We start from the raw sequence: 13,527 nt of genomic DNA, 5'->3' as shown, positions 1-13,527 counted from the left end.
TGACTTTTTTTTTTACCTTCATCTTACCTTTCCACCAATTTCTCCTGGAGGCCCACGGGGACCCTGAAAGACATGAGCAAAATGCTTGATCATAAATGTATTACTTCCATCAAGGTTATGTTTTAGTCTTGTTTATTTTAGTGTTTCTGTGTCGGTAAGCAGGACATCTCAAAAATGACATTCAGTGACAAGACAGATTTCAGTTCAAGCTGGTGGAAAGTTGGGCCATGGCCCACAAAAGAAATTTATGTTTTTTTCTTGTGATAGCCACCATGCCACCATGTGGGCATTTAAAAAGCACTTAATACCTTTGCTCACAACTCCTTAATTGTGAGGAAAAGAAGCATAATTCTTTTCCCTTGGCCTGTATGTATCTATGCATATAGGTCACAGATCCTATAGCATGCATTCTGCCACTTTATCTATATTTAACAAATGTAATACATAGCATACATTATGTGCATGACCCTGAAAAAGTTATTAATGTGTTTTTTTTATTCCACAGCACTTTCCTGTAACTGTTTGACAAATGGTTATATAGCCTATTTGACATCAAGCAACTTTGTGAGATCCTGCAAAATGATGACATTCCGCCTATAGGTGGCGCTACAGCATCATGAATTCAAAAGACCACAACGTAACTACCATTAGTACGCGATACAGATCTGGATCCAGACGCACATCCAAAGTTCTGAAATTGCGATGGGTGCGACGAGGATTGTGCGAGCGTAGCAGAAGTTGAGATTGCGCAAAAAATTGTTTCATTATCGTGAAATAATCTAAAATTGCTGTGTGTTCAACCCACCCTGTCCCCAGGCTCTCCTTGCCTGCCTGGGGGTCCTGGCGCCCCATCACCACTAGCGCCCTGAAAAACAACCACAAGTGATTACAGTACTGTGGGATAAACACCCCACATGCTCAAACACTCAATAAACTAGATCAATCTGCAGCTACCTTGTCTCCTTTGCTGCCCTGTGGTCCTGGTAGCCCTCTAGGACTCTGAGCCCCTGGAGGACCCTGATAATAAAAATGCAATTAGTAAATGCAAAAATCATCCCCCCCCCGACATGCACAACGAATTCATCTGCAAACTAAACATGTCAGCACATTGGCAGTGTTTGACAGTGCTTACTGGGGCACCCTTCTCGCCCTTCACTGCCTCCCCGTTGCCGACTCCTGGAGGTCCCTGTCGGCAGAGAGAGATAAGAGCTGAGAATCATTATGCTTGCGTGCTTCTTGGGATATTTCTGCAGTGAAAGGACAAGCTGGCGATGGTGTGACTAACCCTCTCTCCTGGGCTGCCCTTGTCTCCCTGAAGAAAGAGAGATACAGAGAGAGAGAGATAGAGAGAGAGAGAGAGAGAGAAGATGCTGAACATTGTTGTTGAGAAAGGTCTCTTTATGATAACCCAAGACGTTGTTGTGCTTAGTCACAGGTTTATACACAAACAAACCGCCTCTCGGCTACTCCATATAGTATCTCAACATCTAGGCAAATTAATGAAAAGGAAAAACACAATGAAAACACAGTACCAGGAGGAAAACTAAATTATTCACATGATAGACCTAAGTAATTGGTCGTTCTTTTTAATCCACATAAACAATTGCTTTCATTACTGAGGAATTCAAAAACTGAAGTAATGCTTGTTTGCTGGGAATGACAATTAATACTCAGAATAATTGTGATTCATTCAAGTTTCCAGATAATCTGTCTTCACAGATATGTACTAGAAATACCATCAGTATCCATCTCAACTATTAAATATTAAAATTGTTTATTTTGTGTATGCAGTGGAAACTATAGAAAGAGATAAGTCTGTATGTAGTCCTCTTTCTCAAATTTGACAGGAAAAATATGCCTTTTGAAATTTAAATTATACACTAAAAATGATATTGTGTAACAAAAACTACCCCTAAAATCTCAGCTTTTCTGGCACTTATGGCAAATGATTGAGCCTCCACTGAAGGAATAACAAGGTGGCTCAATGCTACCACCATGTGCATTAGTCTAACAATTACAGTTTCCTTTTAGAGCAGTGGTTGGAGCCAAAAGACTCCATTGAGAATTCATTAAAGTCTCTTTCATTAAAGTCTCTAAAAGTTTTAAATGAGATGCAATTTTATCAAAGATTTCACAACTGTATCAGTTACTACAATAATCTGATTAGAGTGCAGTGGATGCCTAGTGGACATCACACCATTAACATAACAAAATGAGAGACGAAAAAATATGTTAAACAGAATTGTCTATGTTTGAGACTGTAAAATGGGTTCTTGTAAATCTAATGTCTGGAAAAACTTTAGCATAAAACCTGAATATTTAGGGTGCCAAAGCAAGTTTTCATGTTTTTAGCACCAAATGGCAGTGAATAATTAAAAATTCTGTTTCCATTATGTATCATTAGATTAGTAAACTGAACACAGCACACTCCTGTTTACCTACCCAGCTGGTCCGTATGTCCCTCTAAAAAGGCCAAAGGGATGACAGCAGCAACTGATCTAACATTGGTAAATCCAGCTTTATCAGGACAGAAAGATGCTCACGGCAGTTTCAAAAACAGCTTGTGTTTTGATTGTGAGTTTTGATTCATCACTTGCACAACATCAGAACAGGGCTAGTAGAGTGAAACATTTTATCTCAGATAAGGAGTGATGGAACGCCCTTTGTTACCGGCCCACTTTTTGGCTTTGAGACAGGTGTATTTTCAAAAGAAACTCTTTAAGAGCTGATAGTATTGTATACTAAATTTACTTTCTTAATCAAGTGGAAAGGGGAGAAGCAGGGGAGGAGGCTAACCTTGGTGGAGAATCCTGGTGTTCCTGGTAAACCTGGGCGACCATCCTGACCAGGTGTCCCTGGATCTCCAACAGCACCTTTCATCCCATCACTGCCTGGCCGGCCAGGAGTACCCTTAGTACACAAAACAAACACGGGTTAGTGTGCAGGGTTTTTGCGAGTAAGTCCCACTGTGGGATTTAGGATAAACATGGCCATATACAGCAAATTTAGGATTGGGGTCAAAGTCACTCCAGTTTGTTTCTTACCGGTATTCCCGGGATGCCTGCCTCTCCTTTCCTCCCTGGGAGACCGTCTCCTGATATTGAGCCTGGTTCACCCTGAAGCATCAGCAAAACACCATGAACACACAAACCCACTTCCCATATCATTTTGTTTTCTGTCTCTGAGGTGGGTTAGGAAAAAGGTTAGAAATGATCGCTTAGCTCACCCTTTCACCTTTACTGCCCTTTGACCCTTGTAGCCCAGTCACACCTGGTTCACCCTAGAAAAATAGAAAAACACAAGCATTGTACTTCACATTCAAATATCCACCAATCAACTCTGCAGGTCAGAGTTACTTACTGGATCTCCTCTGATACCAGGTAGGCCCTGTGAACCCTGCAGACACAAAAACATAATTCTGTTGGCTCTATGTTAGTCTCACATTGCAAGAGCTATCTCCACAGTGCTGTGGAGTAAGGTCTGACTACACAACACATACATTCTGGGATAGGAGAAGAAAAAAAAACATTCTGGGTTGTTTGCATTTCGTTAAACAAATCACAATTGTTTTGGGCTGCACTAAGCTCCGGACACAGCGGCGGTGGCTCTCAACACCGGTGGGTTCTGGTCCCTCTACTCACCGGCACTCCTGCATTTCCAGGGGAACCTGGTCGTCCCGGCAACCCTGGATTTCCATCAATGCCAGGAAAACCCTAAACGGGAAACAAACTTACTTCAGTCCTGACTGGGGAAGTTTGTATAGTTTTGGTATGGCCTTAGCTGTACTCACTCTCTCCCCCTTTTCTCCTTTCACCCCCAATTCGGGGTCAATAGTGGTAGTTTGGCCTGGTGGACCTGGGCGTCCTTCAGGTCCTCTGGGGCCTTCCCTCCCAGGCACACCATCACGACCCTATAACACACACACACACACACACACACACACACACACACACACACACACACACACACACACACACACACACACACACACACACACACACACACCTCTCATCATGTGACAAGTACTGTATGTCTAATCAATAGAATTTGGAAAAATCAGTACATTGCTGTTAATAGGTCAGTGTTAATGAAGGACTCACAGGATCTCCCTTTTGTCCATCTACACCATCTCTACCTCTCTCACCCTGTGGAGTCAAACAAAAAAAAAAATGGCACCTTAACAGCTGAAAATACATACTACAAGGATAGTGGTAAAACATTTAGCAAATTCCTGCACTGTACCTTCTCTCCACGATCTCCCTTCTGACTCTAAAAGAAATTGGAAAGATTAAACTTAGAAATCATACAGTAGGGAGGAGGAGGAGTACGTTCATCAAAGCCAGTCTGTCCAATAAACGGTTATAATTAACACAGGTTCAAAGGTTTCACAGCAGTATGAAAGTACAGTTAGAGAACTCACATCAGAGCATTGAATGATACACTGATCTGGACCTGGACCCTAACAAAACAAGGACAGAAACATTAGGCTGAGATGAGAGAGTTTTTGTATTTTATACGTCTTTATTAAAGTAATTACATGCCATGCCATTTCCATAAAAAAAGTCACAAAATACCATGAAAAACATTTGTTGGAACCAGTGTTCAAATGTTACATTTGTTTGTCAATTTGCTGAATTAAGATAGGAAAAATTTGTGTTATTTTAATTGTATACAGAATATCACGCCTAGCTTGAAAAAAACAAGATTATAAAACAAAACGTGCTTTTTTCAGGTTTCTTCTTACCTCTGGTATTCTGGCAATGCCACAGAGCAAGTCTGCCAGATCAGTATGTACGGTGTCCAACTGTGATGCATCACGAGTGTACAGAACGTTTTGGGTGCTGCCGTCTGTCACTGCCCGGCGCAGCTCCTCGGTACTCGCTTCGTCTATACCCACAGCTAACACTGTCACACCTAGCAGACACAGACACACACACACACACACACACACACACACACACACACACACGCACCAAAAAAGAACAGAACAGAATTTGTATGTGTAGTATACGAAGAAGACTGTCAGTGTAAAGAATGTAATACGAAGTTTTTCAGCTTGTTTTAGCTCCAGATGGGGCATCTGTCACAGGGCCAGTGACTTAAGACAATTTATAGGAAAGTATTTTTTCTATCAATTTACAAATACTTGTGTGGCTGAAATCTTGAGACTAAATTGTCCAGATGAAGCCAACTATATTGACCTGGAGGGTGCAGGTAGTTATATCCAACCATGTTAAAGCAAACCCTGAGTTTCATTCACAGATGACTGCTTGTCTCCAGCACACCTGTAGCCCTGAGACTGCTTGCTGCGAGAGTCAGGTTGTCAGCTGATTTTTTGTCAGCGATGATGACGACAGCCCCAGGAACCCTCGGTCTCCGTCCAGCTGAGGGGGTCAGAAGGTACTGCCTGGTGTATGTCACCGCCTCACCTACAGAGGGAGGCAGACAATATCACAACTCCGAACACACACACAGACACATACCGAGCAGTAAGTTAAGACATCTGTCAGAGAGAAAACACTGACCAATGTTATTCCCGGGACTTTCATCAAACGGTGTGGACCGGATCTCTTGAAGAAGTGTGTCAGATCTGCCATGGTGATTAAGCAGGAACGATACTTTGGGTCTGTAACTGTATACAACAACTCCCACCTGAAACAGGCAGGAAATAATCAAAACTTTGGCAGAAGACAGCTAAAACTGGCCGTGCCAGAATGAGCCAACAGCCTTGTACCTCTCCACGCCCTGTTTTGACACTTATTCTTCAAGAGCAGTACCTGAGAGTCGCGGGCTCCGATAGTATTGAGCGACCCCACTGCACTTGTGAGGAGTTGGCGCAGTGGTCTTGCGAGGCTAATCCGATCGGTAGATGCTGGCACCAGAAACACCACATCCAGACGCCCGCCCACACAGACTACGGACAGAGAAGTTTGTGGGTGCAAGTACGATTTTAAAAAGGTGTTTACACTGTAAGTATGGTAAATATATTAAAAAGAGGATTTGTTACCAGTGCGTTCCTCTACAGAGCTCTCAGTTCCCAATTCACTTTCAAAGGTGGGCTGCACAATAAAGCGATAACGATGGCCCAAACGCAGCCCAGTCACCTGGTAAGAGCTGGACGCAGCAGGGAGTGTGACAGATGAGCCTCGACCAACATCTGAGAGATATAAACAGTTAAAATTATAGGACTGTAAAGCAGTCTTAAAGAAATAAATTGCAACACATATAATAACATGTTTCACCTGTTCTATCCATCTCCTCTCTCCAGCGTAGAATATATCCTGTGGCACCTGGTACTGGAGTCCAGCCAAGCCGCACAGAATTCCGGGTAACCTCCGCCACTTGTAAAGTTGTCGTACGTACTGGGGGGGAACCAGCTGCATACATGGATACAGAGAAACAGCATTGACATTAAATTTGATATTTTATCCAATATATTTTTTGAAATAAGGTTTTGTATATGGTGCAATACTAAACTATTGTGCACAAGAAGGACATTATTCCCATGCTTACTTAGATATAATGCAATATGCAGTATTGCATTTACTATATTCAGCATTTGTGAACATTTTATTTTAAATCATCAAGTACTGTTAAATCATCCATTCTTTTAAGAATACTTTTTAAGCCTCACATCCGTTGATTATTTTCTCCACGATTATTAAAACTTGATTATTAATACTTAAATAATGTCAGAATATAGGAAGACAGCACTCACGTGTGGTGACTCGGACGGACACAGGGGGTCCCTCTCGGTTTTGAACTAAAGCCATGACCTGCACCTCGTACTGGGCTCCAGGGTCCAACTGGTCTAAATCCACTGCGGTCACATCTCGCCCCACCAGCTGACTTCTCTCTTCACCACCTACAGCAGGCCATAGTCACAACAGTGAGTAGAGGAACACAGTCTAGCTGCTATAAAAAAATTCATCACAGAAAAAAAAAAACGTATTTCTCCTTTTAGTGCAAATTAAAGCTTTGAAAGAAACTTTGATCATTGCACTGAGATGTCAGATCTACTGTATATGAGAAGATTTTATCACAAAAGAGAAATGGACCAGCAATAGATCTACCGTCCGTTCTCCTCCAAGACACACGATAAGCCGTTGCTCCTTGCACACCAACCCAAGTGACACGGACAACCTCTCCACGTGCCTCCTGGACTTGCAGTGACGTCACAGTCCCAACCACAGACTGATCTGACTCTTAAGGTCGGGACAGAAAACAAATCAGTCCGTTAATCTATTTTGTATAACCCTACTCATAGACAAGGTTCTCCCAAAAGACAACAGCAATAATGTATATTTGACAGATTCAGTGTGGTACCTGTTCTGACACTCAGGGTGGACGGACTTCCCTCTCGAGAGCCAATAAGGGAAGAAACTAATATGTTGTAGGCTGAATCCGACTGTAGTCCATCAATGGTGAAGGAAGAGACGTCGGCGGGCAAGTTACGAGTTGTTTCAACTCCTGCACCAGCAAAACATTGCAGAGATGGAAATATAGAAATTTGTATCTTCCTCCAACCACAGATACCCGAGGATAGAAGAGGCCAGATCACTACCCAAATCTAAACGATAAACTGTTACTATTCTTTATATTGCTCGGTTATCATGTATTTAGATGAATCCTGTGTCTGTTAAATACTTAGTATTAATGCTAATCATTGCTTACCATCATTACGGCGCCAAGTGACCTTATAGCCAGTTGCCCTAGTAGACTGTGACCATGCAACGCGTATCCTCTGAGATGTGACTTCAACGATGCGAAGGCCAGACACTGATCCACCATTGGGGTTAGTCCGAGTAGACAGTGTGACCACCTCTCCCACACGTTGATCAACCACAGATGCAACACCAATAACCAGCGCCTCATCTGGTTGCAGGCCGTCTATAGTGAAGGCTGTGACCTCCGCCTCAACATCACGGAACTGCTCTGCTTCTGCAAGGTAGAACGTCAGGGAATCCGAAATAATGCACACGATAAACTGACTAAAGATATAAAACAAAGTTAGCTTCAAAGTCTGCTGCTGCCGTTTTTTAAAAGGATCATGAAATAAGATCTAAACGTACACCTTCAATTTGATGCAAAAGATGAATACAATAATATAGGATTCAAAAGGATAAACTCACAAACACATTACAACAGATAACACTTACTGTTGCCTTGTCTCCAAGAAACTCTGTAACCCGTTGCCCCAGTAGCACCTGTCCAGGCAATTCGAAGTCTCCGACTGTTTGCATTTGTCACTCTGAGGTTAGTCACTCTGCCAGCACCTTGCTCTGAAATGAAGAGCATACAGGGCTTTGTGTGGCAAAATTCAATGTATAAATCTTTATGAGTCAGTTTAAAAAGCAGTAAAAAAATATGGTTTCACAAAATACAGGGAGGAGGAAGGGTTTTGACTATCACAGATTTATTTATTTGTTTACTTACATTATTTATTTTTTATGGTCAGTATATACATAGGTCACATTTCTTTTCTTTGTGGTGTGTACATATGTAGGAAATTGTAAAGAACGTGTTAAATATGATATAAATACTTGACTTATGATCTAAACATGCAGCTATTAATGAGGATTAGTATATAGTAGTAGAAAAGGGGGTAGGATTAAATAAGCTTTTGCTTCTTTCTATTCCTTTTCGGACATGTTCAATTAATATTTTGTTTGTTTCTTTGTTTTGTTCTTTTACTTTTTATTATTCTTTTTTAATGTTCGAAATTAAGCATTTATTCATTCATTCATTCAAGAAAGCAAGTCTGAGTATTTCACTTCTAGGGAAACAATAGACAGACAGACAGACAGGATGAAGCTCACAGCATCACAGTCTCAATGCCCAACTCACCTGGTTTGATGTAGACAGTAACTGGGTCTCCTTCACTTTCTCCCACCAGCGCTGTGACACTGACACCATAAGACACTCCCACTGTCAGGTCTCTGAGGTCAAGGGTTGTCTGGTTTCCGGGGATAATCCGTATTTCCTCCGATCCCGCTGACATGACATGAAACAAACAGAGACACTATTTTCCCAAGCATGTTTTCATTCATAATTGTTATTCACAATTAATCTCAGTGGATAATAAAAAAATTTAAATAAAAAAAAATCAGTCAGTGTACCTTCTGTGTTCAGGATAATGATGCGGTACTGTGTGGCCCCGGCTACACCCGTCCAGCCGAGTCTCACAGTACTGCCCAGAGACTCCACAACTCTCAGGTTGGACACCCTCCCCACTGGCTGCTCCTCTGCAACACCAGAGGATTAGGACACTCATGAAAAATGGATACAAGCACAACAATTTTTAAACATATCTACAGGAAAAAATATTGAGAACCAGATGGAATTTACAACACATTTATGACCCATTAATCAACCGAGTTTCATGGCCCCAGGCTGAGTTACGGACCTCTGGATGTGGTGGAGACAGGTGTGGCCTCCTCCCGACCTTCGAACAGAGTGTACAGAGTGATGATATATTCTGTGTTGGGCTGAAGGCCTGTTAGCTCATAGCTGCTAGTGGTTCTAGGAAAGGTCAGGGTCTGGACACGGCCTCCTGGACACAGAGCAACAATCATTGGATTTATGTTCAATATAGTCACAGTATCAATATATACTTCCTACTACCTGCAACGTAAAGTGGGGATGGCATTTAATACATTATTTGGCTATATGTCAGTCAAATCATATAATAATAAAACAATAAACAAGTAATTCTGATACAGTACACATAACATTACTGTTGTCTATATTATTAACACAAATAAGGTCAATTAAAATCCGTCACGAAGTGAGATTTGAAATTAAATCTTAAAATAATTTCCTGTGATCATAATAACTTGTCCATGTTGCAAAGCCCATCTTAAAACTACAGAATGCTACATGTAATGTACAAAAAGAGTACAAAAGAGACAAGAGAATGTGTGAGCGTGCACGTGACATGGACATCTGACCTTCCCCCTCTCTCCACTCTAGGCGGTACCCTCGAGATGACTGAATGATTCTCCAGGTGAGGCGAATAGTGGAGGGGCTGGTGGTAGCTGCTCTGAGCAACTGCTGCTCCTGACGCTCTGAGGGAAAGACATTATCAATCATATGTACGGTTTGCAATTATGTAATATGTCATAAGTAACACTCTATTATTCCCATAAACCCATTAATGAAAAATATTAAAGATTAGATATATTCACATTGTTTCAAGTCTGTAAACAATACTGAAAGGCCTATAGATATACTAAAAGGTTGATTGGTTGTTGTTATCATTCCTTCTTTCTGCGCTGGCCACAAAGACATTCCTTCCTCGAGTGGTTTCAATGTAAGTGATAGGGGACAGAATCCACATTCGCAGCAAAAATTCAGTCTAAAGTTTAGCTAAGGAAAAAATGAGGCTTTCGCAGTCTATTATTTAGACTAAATCAACTGGGTATTGTGAGGACTGGCCAAGTGGTGAAGGAAAACACACAGAGGCCAGAGTGATCTTCACCTGATGTAGTTTACGTAACACCAACAAGCAGGCTGGTTTTGGTGAGGTTGTGAAAACTACATACAAAAGAAATAAAATTTTAAAAGCACATAAGGAAATCCAACAACAACAAAAGGTTAGGCTAGGCCCATGGCAATTGGGCAGTTAGCAGCAAGCTTCCCGCAGGTCTGCACCTGACCTGAACTAACTAACTTTATAACCCTGAGGAGCTTCTACCCCTTGCTTTTAAACTGAAAGCTCCTCCTACAGACAAATCAAAGTTAATCAATCAAGACAATCAAATAATTTTAAAAACAACAACAATTTCTAAAGCAGTATTGTAACTGTCCTAACAAAGGCGGCTGTGGCTCAGAGCGGTTGCCTGCCAATCGGAAGGTTGGTGGTTCGATCCTTGGCCCTGCAGTCCCGTGTCGAAGTGTCCTTGGGCAAGACACTGAACCCCAAGTTGCCCCCGATGCTGTGCATCGAAGTGTAAATGTGTGTGACTGATTATCTGATGAGCAGGTGGCACCTTGTACGGCAGCCTCGGCCACAGTGTATGAATGTGTGTGAATGGTGAATGGTTCCTGTACAATGTTAAAAGCGCTTTGAGTAGTTGTTGAGACTAGAAAAGCGCTATATAAGAACAGTTCATTTACATTTACAGAACCCCACCCCCATACTATAAAGCCCATAAGACGCTCTCAGTGGCTGTTTGCCAGTTTGCATCCATGATGACCAGCAGGTAATGTGGATGGGAGCTCATTAACAAACATGGTTAAGTGAAGTAAAATATAACCAATAAATTAATTTGAATGTAATGTACAAGGTTTTTCATTAAGAATGCGAATGTTGATAGTGCATATGGAAATGACCAAAAACAACTTATGTTAGCAGGTTATTGGCTCACTGACACTGATGAAATTTACGGTATAGGATTTAAAGGCAGGGTTACCAAGCTGATCCATAGTAACACAAAGCGGGAACTTGGCAACAACTACACAGACTGAGGACTGTGCATTTTGTCCCCAATCACTTCATAACAACACAACAAATTAATTTTGCTTTCAAAAGGCATATTTTTGTGGCCAGTATGGACAGGAGGAATGACTGAAATGAGCAGTAAAAGAATAACTTTTAAAGTGCATACAGTATGGGCAAGAATAAGAGTTTTGTGTCAAGATGGACTTGAGAAAATGTTAAACCATCCTTTTGAATATAGAACTGCATTGCTGAACTCATTGCATTGTCCTAATTGCAACAAACTGTATGTGGCTGAAATATGAGTATGTGCTCTCAAACCAAACAGAAAAAAGTGCATGTATATCATATCACTTATTTAATTGTAGTATATAATAAAGACATTTTGTTTTGCTGGCTTCTTTAGGCTCATCCAACATAAGCAAACACGTAACTTAATCACCACACACGTCACAGGAGCAGTTACTTAACAATTTTAGATTTCATTCATTGAGGCTCATCCTCACATCCTCATATACCCATCCTTCTGTAATTCGTAAAGATGTCACTCCCAGACACATCCAACTTAGTATGTTATCATGTCTTACGCTGAAGGTAGACAATTACAAGACTGATGGGAAACAGTCACTGGCCAATATGTAAAGAGATGTGGAGATTCATCTTGAGAATTGGGGTTCAAGCACCTGAGCTTTTCTGTTTGAGTATCTTACTCGCCTCAGTACAAACCAACAGAGAACAACTAAACCAAGTAAGTCCTCATGACTATGCCACTTTGAAACCCTTCCAAACCCACATTTTATTTGTACAACAGCCAGATGCAGTATTTTAACATATTCACATACACAAGCTGCACATTTTCATGCCAGAACTTTGGTTATCTTTGGGGTCCAGGAATCTGTTGCAAAATGATACAAAAACTACTGTTCTGAGAAGGTGCCGATATTATATCACTGACAGCAAAATGAATTACAGTTTCTGAGTTTTTATTTCACACCTATGCCCTCGGGCTACATGTGTAATGGACTTGGTTCAAAGAAATGCTCTGTGACAAAGACCCTCAAACACTTTCTCTCTGATTCTGTATGTGGCCACAGGTCTTTTCTTGTTTGTGTGATGAACAGGTCAACAAATCAACAAGAAAGTGCCACGTGTCAGTGGGGAGCAGACGGGTCAAAGAACAAGGTCTACTGAGCAAGAGGCACCCACTGATGTCCCCTTTTAAGCCCAAGAGTCAGACTATACACTAACAAATTCAACATTTTACTCCATACCATATTTGCTTGATTGAATGCCACTCAAAGCCATTGAAGTGGTTCAAAATGTGGAAGAAGACATAACCAGAACTCAATCAATTTTTTTTTTTTAACTTAAAATTTAAATGCAATGCAGTCTTTTATATATTGTTTAGAACTTAATGTCGAGCATCCTACATGTAGAAAACGCAATAGTATTGCTGAATATAATAAGGATTCATTTTCAAATAAACATGTAGGCTTCATTCAATGTGGTCCTCACTAAAACAAAAAAGTCAACATTTTTTCCTAATGAGAAGGAATGGACAACTCATCACAAACCCCAGACATCACAAATTGTTGTTACTCTACTGGTTTACACAGGAACAAACAGGAGAGAAAAAGCTGAGCTATGGTTTTACTTTGGTGTACAGTATGTAGAGCAGTGTATATATCTCACGCAACTAGGCCACACAAAGGTTTTCAATCCTTCTTTTCTGCCAGCTCTCTGCACAGTGACTCAGTCTTCATTCAAATAACACTGGCCAACTGAAATGACACCATATGGCCTTACTCACAAGAGACAGATGGTGTGTGTGTGTGTATGTGTGTGTGTGTGTGTGTGTGTGTGTGTGTGTGTGTGTGTGTGTGTGTGTGTGTGTGTGTGTGTGTGTGTGTGTGTGTGTGTGTGTGTGTGTGTGTGTGTGTGTGTGTGTAGGTGCACTCGAAATGTTCCTTGAACAGAGCTAAACAGTTACATGTGTAGGTTTTCAGAAGAGAGACAAACAGCAAGAGAAGATTGGAAGGCCATCTTCTCCATCTCTGCCTCCTGTCCCTGTACTTTGCAGGACACAA

General features: G+C 41.3%; 1 protein-coding gene across 2 annotated transcripts in view; it reads right to left on the bottom strand.

Moving 5' to 3' along the window:
* The window catches only part of col7a1 (collagen, type VII, alpha 1), a 65,532-nt gene that overhangs the window by 37,972 nt on the left and 14,033 nt on the right, over positions 1-13,527 (bottom strand). For both annotated transcript variants that reach the window (XM_028575452.1, XM_028575451.1), the window contains exons 13-41: positions 9,951-10,067; positions 9,407-9,553; positions 9,120-9,245; positions 8,848-8,994; positions 8,160-8,282; positions 7,675-7,941; positions 7,327-7,470; positions 7,074-7,205; positions 6,719-6,865; positions 6,243-6,377; positions 6,008-6,157; positions 5,778-5,914; positions 5,526-5,652; positions 5,286-5,429; positions 4,745-4,914; positions 4,421-4,459; positions 4,243-4,269; positions 4,101-4,145; positions 3,791-3,910; positions 3,642-3,713; positions 3,361-3,396; positions 3,227-3,280; positions 3,045-3,116; positions 2,797-2,910; positions 1,286-1,312; positions 1,133-1,186; positions 955-1,017; positions 806-865; positions 28-63 (exon numbers count right to left, since the gene is read on the bottom strand). In XM_028575452.1, coding sequence (XP_028431253.1) covers positions 28-63; positions 806-865; positions 955-1,017; positions 1,133-1,186; positions 1,286-1,312; positions 2,797-2,910; positions 3,045-3,116; positions 3,227-3,280; positions 3,361-3,396; positions 3,642-3,713; positions 3,791-3,910; positions 4,101-4,145; positions 4,243-4,269; positions 4,421-4,459; positions 4,745-4,914; positions 5,286-5,429; positions 5,526-5,652; positions 5,778-5,914; positions 6,008-6,157; positions 6,243-6,377; positions 6,719-6,865; positions 7,074-7,205; positions 7,327-7,470; positions 7,675-7,941; positions 8,160-8,282; positions 8,848-8,994; positions 9,120-9,245; positions 9,407-9,553; positions 9,951-10,067 — 3,032 coding nt within the window. The remainder of the gene's footprint in view (positions 1-27; positions 64-805; positions 866-954; positions 1,018-1,132; positions 1,187-1,285; positions 1,313-2,796; positions 2,911-3,044; positions 3,117-3,226; positions 3,281-3,360; positions 3,397-3,641; positions 3,714-3,790; positions 3,911-4,100; positions 4,146-4,242; positions 4,270-4,420; positions 4,460-4,744; positions 4,915-5,285; positions 5,430-5,525; positions 5,653-5,777; positions 5,915-6,007; positions 6,158-6,242; positions 6,378-6,718; positions 6,866-7,073; positions 7,206-7,326; positions 7,471-7,674; positions 7,942-8,159; positions 8,283-8,847; positions 8,995-9,119; positions 9,246-9,406; positions 9,554-9,950; positions 10,068-13,527) is intronic.

Source organism: Perca flavescens, chromosome 4 (genome assembly GCF_004354835.1).
Source record: "Perca flavescens isolate YP-PL-M2 chromosome 4, PFLA_1.0, whole genome shotgun sequence".
Classification (NCBI taxonomy): domain Eukaryota; kingdom Metazoa; phylum Chordata; class Actinopteri; order Perciformes; family Percidae; genus Perca; species Perca flavescens.
This window is presented reverse-complemented; position numbering and strand designations above follow the sequence as displayed.